Below are 10,462 nucleotides of genomic sequence, written 5' to 3' on the forward strand. Positions count from 1 at the left end.
TATAAAATTAAAATACTAATCAACTGAAAAACGAAGATGTTCTATTTCCTGCATTAACAAATATTTAGCTAAGATTTCTTTTTTAAAAAGTGGCCACAGATTTAATTCTTTATGTAAAAATAAACACATCCGTATCATTAATATGCAAACCTGCTTTTGTGTTTAATAAATGGTATGGTCATATGAAAGCCAAAGAACACTTTTTAAATAAATCTGATTTACTGTAAATACTTCCTATCTGTTCCATACACACACACACACACACACACACACGGATGGATGGATTGTGGCAACAGGAGTCAAAATTAGGAAGAATTTAAGTCCTTGGATGATGCCCTCGATTGCTGTAAATGGAACTTAACGGGCCATTCTGGTGGAAGTACAGAGGAACAGAAAGCCAATAAAAATGCAGACAGTGAAGTCACAGCTCATAGGCCTCAGACAGAAATAAAAACTCGGCTGGAAACTGGACTAGAGGACATTCATATTACATTCTGGAAAAGAATATAGCTATGTTTTACCTGTGTCCGGACAACTTGAGCAAAGCTGAATCCAAAAGTAATGGACTAATTTGTTTAGTAAAGGAAATTTCACTATAGCAGAGTGTTGAGGCCGTGGCATGGTTACTACCCACTGCTCTTGACCAGATTTATGATGAGGGAGAACAGAAAAATAGTGAAAATGTATAATCTAGCAAGAAAAGGAACATGAATAATCTTAAAGTTCTAGACATGGCAGACATAGACAAAGGATCTTCAGTTATTAAGGGGATTACAGGGTTCAGACAGCTCAGCAGTTAAGAGATGCACTGCTCTTGCAGAGGGAGGGCCTGGGTTTAATTCTCAGTACCCATTTCAGAAGGTTCACAACTACCTCTAACTCTAGATTCAGGGGATCCAACACCTTCTTCCGGCCTCCCTGGGTACCAGCATATATGTGCACAAACCTACATACACACATATAATTAGGTAATCTAAAACCCATTTTTCTTTAAAAGAAGAGGAATTGAAAGAGTAAGACAATTAAAGAGAAATCACTCATTTATATTAGGACAACAGAAAAGGTCCCTCTGGAGACAAAGAGATGGGTCAGTGGGGAAAAGACACTTATAACCTTATAACCTGAGTTCAATCTCTGGAACCCACATGGTGTAAAGAACCATTCTGTTCTCTAATTTTTACATGTGCACCACGGCATGTATACAACATACACCGTGTCAAAAAAACATAAATCTTAAAATATTTTTAAAAGAGAAATATTCGCTCTTAAGACAAGACCCCCCCACCCATTGAAGACTTAGCTTGTAAAATGCAAATTTATTTGAAAAGAACCTGCACTCAGAATGCTGATAAAGGGGTTTCCTGCTAGAAAATACCTGCCTAGGGAAATGTCTTCCCAGGTTCAACTGACAATGCACACACATAGAAGCCTTGTAAAATAGGGCGCCACACTACATTTTGACTTGGCATGTAAACCTGGCAGGGTAGGACACACAGTGCTGGTTTCACATGCATGCAAAATTAAAGAATTACAGGATCATGGAGGCTTGTACCAAGGTTGCAGAAATCTACTGAAACCAGGCAACACAAGGTCAGATTACTCTACAAGGAAGTTCTGAGACCACTGCATAAAGTTATGTAGGTGAAGCCTAAGTTACAATAGAAACAAACCACAGGAAGCTGGAGATGCTAGAACCTGGTATATGTACCAAAATAACTGCAGGGAAGGCACAGGCCAGCACAAGAGAATAAGCATGCTGTACTGTAGACAACAGAACTGGAAGGAAATGACTACCCAAGGTTGTTAGCGCCTGTATGTTATCAAGAACCATGGATACCAGACATGTAGCTACAGAATTTGGCACTTGTCCTGCTTGATTTCAGTCGTGCTTTGGCCCTATCTTTCATTACTATGCCATTACTACTTTTAGGAGTAAGAATGTTTATATAACGTGCCACTGTATATGGAAATAAATAACTTGCTTTTTGTTAGTTTTCAATTTTATGGGATGAGAAAGACTTGTAGTTAAGAGATTGCCTTGAGTCTCCAAAGAGATCTTAGATTTTTTTGAATAGTGTTGAAACTGTTAAGACTCTGAGGACTTTTGAAGTCGGAATAAATGTATTGTGCACTATGAAGCAGCCATAAGCCTACAGAGAATGGAGGTAGAATACTAATACTAAAAAGATGTGCTGCCGGGCAGTGGTGGCGCACGCCTTTAAGCCCAGCACTTGGGAGGCAGAGGCAGGAGGATTTCTGAATTTGAGGCCAGCCTGGTCTACAGAGTGAGTTCCAGGACAGCCAGGGCTATACAGAGAAACCCTGTCTCAAAAAAACAAAACAAACAAACAAACAAAAAAAAAAAAAAGATGTGTTTGAGCAAGTTGACAAGGAGGTGGACTTATGATTGTGAATTTCAATTGTCAACTTGATAAATATCTAGCTCATTAATAAGGCACGGAGTCGTCCTACATGGCTTAGATCCTGAAACCATGACTAGAGTCAGTGAGAGAATGAAGGAAGAACATATATCCAGACACATGTAGAGAAAAGATGGGGTCAGGTAGAGGTATACACATGCTGATGGAATGGTAGCTACTACCTCTATGATCCAGAACCTCAGTGAACTCATTTACAGCATATAAGGAGGCCTTGCCTAGTTTCAGCAGGGGGTCTCTGTTGGCAAGCAGTCTCCTGTTGAGGCCCACCATGCCCGGCTTGGGGGCCACTATGTCCCGTTCCGCCCAGACTGCTGCTCCCATCCTCGGGTCAGGGTCTAACAAGAGAAAGAATGGGGATGGAGGGGCAAGAGACACAAAGAATGGAGACAAGACAGGGTGTGTGATCAAGTCTCTAGTCTCATTTATTGAAAGGAAATCCTGGGTATTTATATGCTTTGCCATGTGCCTTGTAGTCGTGGATACCAAGTGTGCCTTACAGCTGGGGTCACTAAACAGCAAAACAAGATATGTGGGAAAAACAAGATGTTTATCAGAGTGTGCTCAGCTGTTGTAGGCTGTTGAAAACAAGTCTCTTGTCAGGGCATATGGTTCGAGATGGCTGAAAAGATGATAGCCGCTTTCTGCTAGGAGTCGGCTCCCAACGGTCTCCAGCTGTAAATATGTAATTGCTAGCTTTCATACACCCTGATCACTTATCAGTAAACACTCAACTTTGCCTTTCTGAGCCTGAACCATACAGAAACAGATTTGCCAATTTCTCATGGGTCCACCTGAGAGTCCTTAGCAAGACTGGGCCCATGCCAACAACACTTATTCACTCAAAAAACTTCACTCGCTCGGGGTTTCCTCTACAACTACAAGGCATGTCAGGTATGTCTGTCCAAGGTGTTTCCAGAAACATTTAATTGAGAAAAAGATACCCACCTATAGTTAGGGAGCATCATCCAATGGACTAGGCTCAAGGGCGAAATAAAAAGGGAAAAGAAACAAGGCACCTATGCACTGGAATCCCTCTTTCTGCTTCCTCAGCCCTACAGCCCAAGCTCCTCCCACTGCCATGTAATGAGCTGCATTCCTCAGCTTTGAGGCAAAGGAAATAATCTTTCTGCTTTTAAGTTACTTCTTGTCTAGCATTTGGTCATAGTGACTAGGAAATATCTAATACATGCACTAAAAAGCAATGCTGAATCATAAGCAAAACCCAGCAACCATGATGTGAATAAACAATCTGAGGGTCTGGTTCAGTGGTCAAGAGCACAAAAGTTCGATTACCAGCACCCACATCCAACAACTCACAAAGGCCTGTAACTCCAGGGCCTGTAGCTACAGGGGATCTAACACCTTTGGCCACTGCAGGTAAGTGCACACATACATGACATATACCCAGAGAGAGAGGTTCACACATACACATAAATAAAAATAAATATGAAAGAGATAATTCAAGAATCTCTCACTTCAACACTTCTGTGGGGTTTTATATTTGCCTGGATTGTTTTGTTTTATTTTGGAAGCACTATATAGCCTTGGGTAGCCTGGAATTCATTATATAAATCGGGCTAGCCTTGAACTTTCAGAGATCCACTGCCCCTACTTCCAGAGTGCTAATATTAAGCCACCTCTGCACCCACTAAAGTCCACACTAGTCTGATGTGACTAGTAATGGACACTGTAGTTTCAAAGTGATTACATCTACTGCACTGTCACATAGCCACCAAATAAAAACTACAATTCCACTTTAGGTCCTTCCTACTCCAAAGCCTACATTTTTTTTTTTCCTTTAAGAAAACTACCAGACACCCTAGGATCTGCCCACCGTGACACCACTTCAGAACCTACCTGTCATGCTGCCAACCCTCTTACCTCTCATGAGCCCTCGCTACTCTATAATTTGTCTGAGGACCCTGGTGAGAACTACAATCTTTTAGAAAGTATAAAACAGGTCTCCCCAGAAGCTCTCCAGGCTTTGAAGCACATCAAGCTGCTCAAGGCCCACAACTGTGACCCCAGCCAGACAGCCAAGGGGGAGGACCCTGCCTTGCAGATCTGCCATCAGCCAGGCTGCACTCCCCACCCAGTCTCCAGCCACTGCCCCAAGGATAGCCCAGGCCCTCTAACCCTGTCCTGAGTGTGTGATGGTTTACCAGAGGGGCAGGTGTATAATTTGTACCTGGTAATGTAATAACATCAGCTGAGACAGACAAGGAAGGAAGGGAAGAAGGGAGGAAAGGGTGGAGGAAGGGAGGGAGGGAGGGAACAAGCTACTAGAAATAAACACACATGACTCTCAAGTATTCAATTTGAACTAACATGATCCTAATTAAAGGATAATTTACAAATATATGTTCAAATGTTTTAAACAAACACATGGGGAGGTCAATCTCATTTGTATAATGTCATTACATAAGCAATGTCAGTGTCAAAATGAAAGACTGATAGGAAACTATACACAAGTTAGAAAGATACACTTTATGTAAATCAGTATATACTGTAATAACATTAATGTGCACTATCCTATTTGTGGGGATTTAAAAATCACATATGTAATTTTAAACTATTAGTACAATTTGTGCTATTATTACCTTGATAGTTGATTAGCACTTTAAAAGTTTATTGAAAAACTGTGTAAGCTACTTAACAAAAGGCAACATGCTAAGGTATCCTCAAGCAAATACTAACTTCACAAAAAAATCATTATTAAATAAAGGCAAAATTTATTAATAAAAATAAAATAAAGGCATTAATAGAAAAAAAAAGTTTTTATTAATCCAAGACCATACAAACTAGAAACTCATAAGTTATTTTTGACTACCTCCTCCTACCTTAACTTCTATACTCAGCCAATCACAGGTCTCTAAAACTTAATTCAACTTCATTTCTCACTAATTTATCTTCTTCCACAGTATTACTACTATGGCCACAGTCAATATGCTGTGTCCTAGACCTTCAACCTTGGTTGTCCTACACAAAAGTAATTGGTTTTGTTTTTTAAATTCAAAATGATTTCTTTTCATTTTGCTTCATGACTTCCCAGCAGCTACTCAGAATGAAGATCAAAATACTTAGCAACAGACCCTTGAGTCCAGCCTAGAGATGCAAACTTAACTACGGGCAGGCTGAGCATTGATTTATTATGTTACTTGACACCTTAAGTGAGTGGCATAAAATGGAGAGCACATGCCTGTCAAGAGAGAGCCAGATTCCGACTGAGTGTTAGCCAATCGGAAAACAGACACTTGAGTGTTGCTCTAAGTCTCAAATTCTTTTAAGAAAAACCAAAAATCTAGACTGTCAGATGAATCTCCCACTTTGTGCAAGCCAGCAACTAATTCAAGCTTCTGTAAGTAGGGGATAGACAGGAATTGTAAATCCACATCTGCCCTGGCTACTCTCGTCACCTGGCCACACAACTACACTGTCCACCACATCAGTCACAGGAACATTTCTTGTACCCATAAGGACACCTGGCTTTTTCCACTAGGACTCTCCTGTACAGCCTGTTTGACCACGCCTCTTCCCATCACTGCTTCATTTAGCTTTCTTTTTCTCAGCTTCAGAGCCCCTTCTCCTTCAGTGAAACCTGCCTAGTCTCATTTCTTTCCACCCCCACTCCAAACGCTAGACAGTCACTCCCTACAAATTCTGGCTGCTCTGAGTACAACTTTCTAACACCAAAACCAAAATCACCTATTGAATCATTAGCCCATCCACACAGGAGGCTCTAGATATACAGTCTGAATAGGTTATCTGGTGTTAATAACTCAGTTATAAAATAATGTAGCTAGAAAATGTTCCTTTTGATAGTAACATTCTGGTGTACTCTTAAAATACTTATCAAACTGTACCTAGCTTTTCAGAAACATAAAATACTTAAAGCAAAGTCAGAATTCAAACATTCCAATTATAATAAGTGATACTAAAACCTAAGTATTCTTGATAATTGGCTGAAACTGTGAACTTTATTGAGGACTCTGCATGTATTATCTCATTCAGTACAACCCATAAAGTAGATGTCACAATTTGAAACAATTTGAGCTGATTAAAAATTAGCTCAAAAAAAAATCACAAATTTTAGTGGAAAATGTAAAATGACTAACTACTGAACTAAAACCCCAAGGTACTACACTATGAATTCATAAAGAAACATTAGAATCTCTTAAACATAAGAATCTCATAGAAACATAAGAATCTCTTAAACACTAATAACAAGAAACAATGCTCTCCCTTCGCCTCCAATTACCCAGTAATGAGGCTCTTCAACCTTGTCCCTAGCATGTACACACACATACACACACACAATTTTTGCCTTCTAAGATACTACACACAAAATAAGTATGATCTTAGTTACAAAGTTAATTCTATAAACTAGTTCTTAGTTAATAGTTCTTAGTTAATTCTAAAAAACTTTCTGAATTATTTTTAATCAAGTTCATGTTTGCATATTAGTTTCTATCATTTTAAATGTATTCCTTGCTCAAAGTAAAATTATTCCAAACTGACTGTTTTCAGGTGAGAGGAAGCAACAACAAAGCAGTAAACAAAGAGAAACACAAACTGCTCCTGCCACAGCCACAGTGAGGTAGCACAGAGCAACTTCACTATGTCAGCTTCCCATCCATGAGTTCTGGTGATCTGACTCAGGAACCAAGCAAATCCAACACATTATCATTTAACCATTTGCCACCCTGACTCTTCCTATCACACACTAAAAATGCAGCTCACTAACCACCCCTAAGAACTCTTTCCATTGCCAAACTCAGGACCCAGGTGTTCTAAATAACTACAACAAATATATCCCTGGATCCTAATAGATGTTTATTCCTGGGCTCTAAAGTTTAAGAATTGTTATTTACAAGACTTAAGCAGATCTTTTGAATTTGTACAGTAAAATACACATACCTACACTTTCATTCAAATGTATTTTACCTTCAACTAGTTGAGACCTTATCTCTCTTAATATAAATTTTAAAGTAAAAATTAGCAATTTAAAACTTCTACCCATACAAAATATAAAGGAAGCCACTTACTAGTACAGACAGTAGACCACAATAGCTGAGTGACATTAACGCATCGGCCTGCCTTACATACATTTTTTTCCAAATGCTCATCATATCATATATACATACCATGGGAAATGAGCTTTCCAGAAAAACAGCTTTTTTATTTTCAGCAAATATTTCCCAGACCAAAATTTTGTAACTGAGAGTTACAAAGCAAAGGGAAGCTTTAAAGAAAAAAAAATCTAAAAGTATGTAAGCTGAAAATACCAAAAATCCCAAATTATACAAAAATGGTATGAAACTGTATTAGAAGTACTCCATGAGGTAAAGGCAACAGCCAATGAACTAGCACGCAAGTAATCATTGACTACTCTAACAAAGTGAGAAAGCGCTCATTACAAGAATGGACTATCCCAAATATTTAACTTAGGCTCACATCTGACCCTAGACTTTTTCAAAATCCTCACACTACGTTAAAACCACTACTAATTCTCTACAGGGGTTGTTCTACATCCAGTGAAGTCTCACACATAGTTCTCTTTCACATACTCAAGAATTAGCTTATGAGAGGACAGAAGCGTTTGGAGAAAGCGAATTGCCTCCAAAGTCTCCTTTTAGATAAAAATCTAGAAATGACTTAAAGGCTGGAAGCAGAGTTTCCATTTCATTTCATCTTGACTATAACCCACCAAGGGCTCAGCTCAGATTAACTGACCAAATTATAGTAGTTAGGGATATACACACCCCACCTTTTAACAGAGAGAGAGGGGGGGGGGTGGAGATTGAGATTGGGACTTGGTGGGTGAGAAAAGTCTAGTAAGCTGTCAAGATTCAGTGACTTCACATAGTGGCAGACAGGCTGAAGGCAACACGTTCTCTCATCATGCACACGCTGAATCCCTGTATCTCTGCTCCCTGCTGTCCAGAGCAGACGAGTCTGACTGAGTCTGACTGAACACTTCGTTCTCCAGGGGAAAAAAACAAGGAACCCTAGGAGTCCTTCCAGTCTATGGTTCTACCCAGGCAGCTCTGAACCAACAACGTTCAAACCCTGATCATTTACTGAGGCCGGGGCTGCAGGGAAGGTTGGGGGAAAAGACAAGAAAACAGTGAACTGTACCTTGCTCTCCCAAAAGGGAGTACCAGAATTTGAGAAACAAACGAACCTGTGTCTGTGTTCGTCGGGTCCATGGATCAGGAAGACTTCGGGGTTTTTAGCTCCTTTGCCGGCATCTACGTGAGGAATTAACACATCTTCTAAGCCCAGATCAAAACGTTTGTGTTTTGAAGAGTCTGGAAGGAAGAAGAATGCCCCAAAACACAGGGTGATGAAGGCACTAAGGATGAGGAGAAGGATAAACTTCTCGGAGAGTCTCAAGGTAGCCCTGTGATGTGGGAAGGAGGGCGGCCCCAGGTTCAGAGGTGGTATCCTACGACCAGACAGGGGCAGCAGCGCTGGGGTAGTCATCGTTTAGGCTCTTGGACGAAATACTTTATAAAGTTCTCATCTTATATCAAATGTACAACACATCGAACCGTTTCTCAAAACCTCGGCAAAAAAAATAAATAAATAAACTCAATTTCCCTCCTTTCAAAGGATTGTTGTGCTTTTTTATTATTATTTACGAGGCCACCTCTTTCATGCTCTCCGATTACATCCAGAAGCCCGGGTGACCTCCCAAGCGATCGCTGGTTTCTGTCCCGTAAGATCTTCTCGCCATTTGGCTCGCCGTGCCTCACCGGGTGATCGCGAGTCTCCTCTTCATTCCCGAGAGTGGATCGGACGAGCCACACTGCAGAGAAGCTGCAAGGTGGGTTCTGCCATGCCCGCGCCCCGGCGCGATGCTCGGAAGCCGCTGCCCGCCCCGGCAGGCGCCCGGCGAGACGACGAGTTGCAGTAGGTCGGTTCCACTCGGTCTCCTCCGGAGCCTCCGCTTCACCGCTCCTGGCTTCCAAGCAGCGTCGCCGGGCGTAGCAGCAGCGACCCTCCGCCGAGGCCGCGAGGGCGACGGCGTCCCGAACACCTCAGCGCCCGCGCCGCCGCGCGCTCTGTCAGGAGCGGAACTTCCTCCTCAGCCAAGCGGCCGCCCCCGCCCGGCTCCTCCTCCTCCTCCTCCTCCTCCTTCTCCTCCTCCTCAGCTAGCCCCGCCGCCCGCTTCCTGGCCAAGCCCAGCCACGGCGGCCGAGCCCCTGCGCCTTGGCGGCGTGCGAGGTAGCCGGGCCGCGGCCCTCGGACCGACAGCCCGGGGCCGGCGCCGGCTCATTCCTCGCACCGCCCGGGAGAGGCGGGCGGGAGGGCGGACGGGCGCGGGCGAGCGAGCAGCCGCGCCTCGGGCGGGCGCAGGGCGGCTCCGACAGGGCCCGGCCTCGGGTGGCTCGCACGCTCGCGCTGGCGGCGGCGCGGGACCGCGGCCCCGGGCTGGTCCCCGGCCTCTGGAGGCCCGAGGAGCGCTGGGCGGCTGCGCGGCCGACACCGGTTGGGCCGAGCGGATCGGCTGTGGGGGTCGCGGGCCGGCTTGCCGCCCCGACTCGCGAGTGGGCGTCCCCGGGCGGCGGAGTGTGAGGTGCGCGCGCACGCTCCCGGCCGCCGCGCCCCTCCCCCGCCCGCCGGGCCGCTCGGGCCTGGCCGCTGCTGGGAGCCCCGAGCCCCCGGAAGCCCCGGCGGCCAGACAGGGAGGACCAGGAGTTCGGGTCGCGAAAGTGGCGCTGGAATTTGGGGTTCCCGGGACTGACGGGTTCCGGGGGGCCGAGGCTGACGCCTGCCTCAATAACAGAGACTCGGGCCCAAGATTCAACATCAGGGTCTCAAACTTCCACGCGTTCTTGGGCACGCGAGGCTGGTTGAGGAAGGAGGTGGCACCAGCCACGTGCCGGTTTCGTGTTAAAATGGCAGCCTTGCGCTTTCTACTGGGTTCCTTTCTAAGGAATCCAGCTGGGTCAGACAAGAGATTCCTGGTGGCTCAGTCCCTAGGACACACTCTGTTAGGACACCCAAAAAAAAAA

At 44.0% G+C, this 10,462-nt stretch overlaps 1 protein-coding gene across 1 annotated transcript in view; it reads right to left on the bottom strand.

Annotated features, from left to right (window-relative positions):
• Positions 1–9,533, bottom strand: part of Man1a2 (mannosidase alpha class 1A member 2) — a 126,793-nt gene extending 117,260 nt beyond the window's left edge. The window contains exon 1 of the mRNA XM_034499618.2: positions 8,626–9,533. Within this exon, the coding sequence (XP_034355509.1) occupies positions 8,626–8,927 (302 nt within the window). The 5' untranslated portion in view covers positions 8,928–9,533. The remainder of the gene's footprint in view (positions 1–8,625) is intronic.
• Positions 9,534–10,462: the final 929 nt, after the last annotated feature.

Source organism: Arvicanthis niloticus, chromosome 4 (assembly GCF_011762505.2).
Source record: "Arvicanthis niloticus isolate mArvNil1 chromosome 4, mArvNil1.pat.X, whole genome shotgun sequence".
NCBI classification, from domain to species: domain Eukaryota; kingdom Metazoa; phylum Chordata; class Mammalia; order Rodentia; family Muridae; genus Arvicanthis; species Arvicanthis niloticus.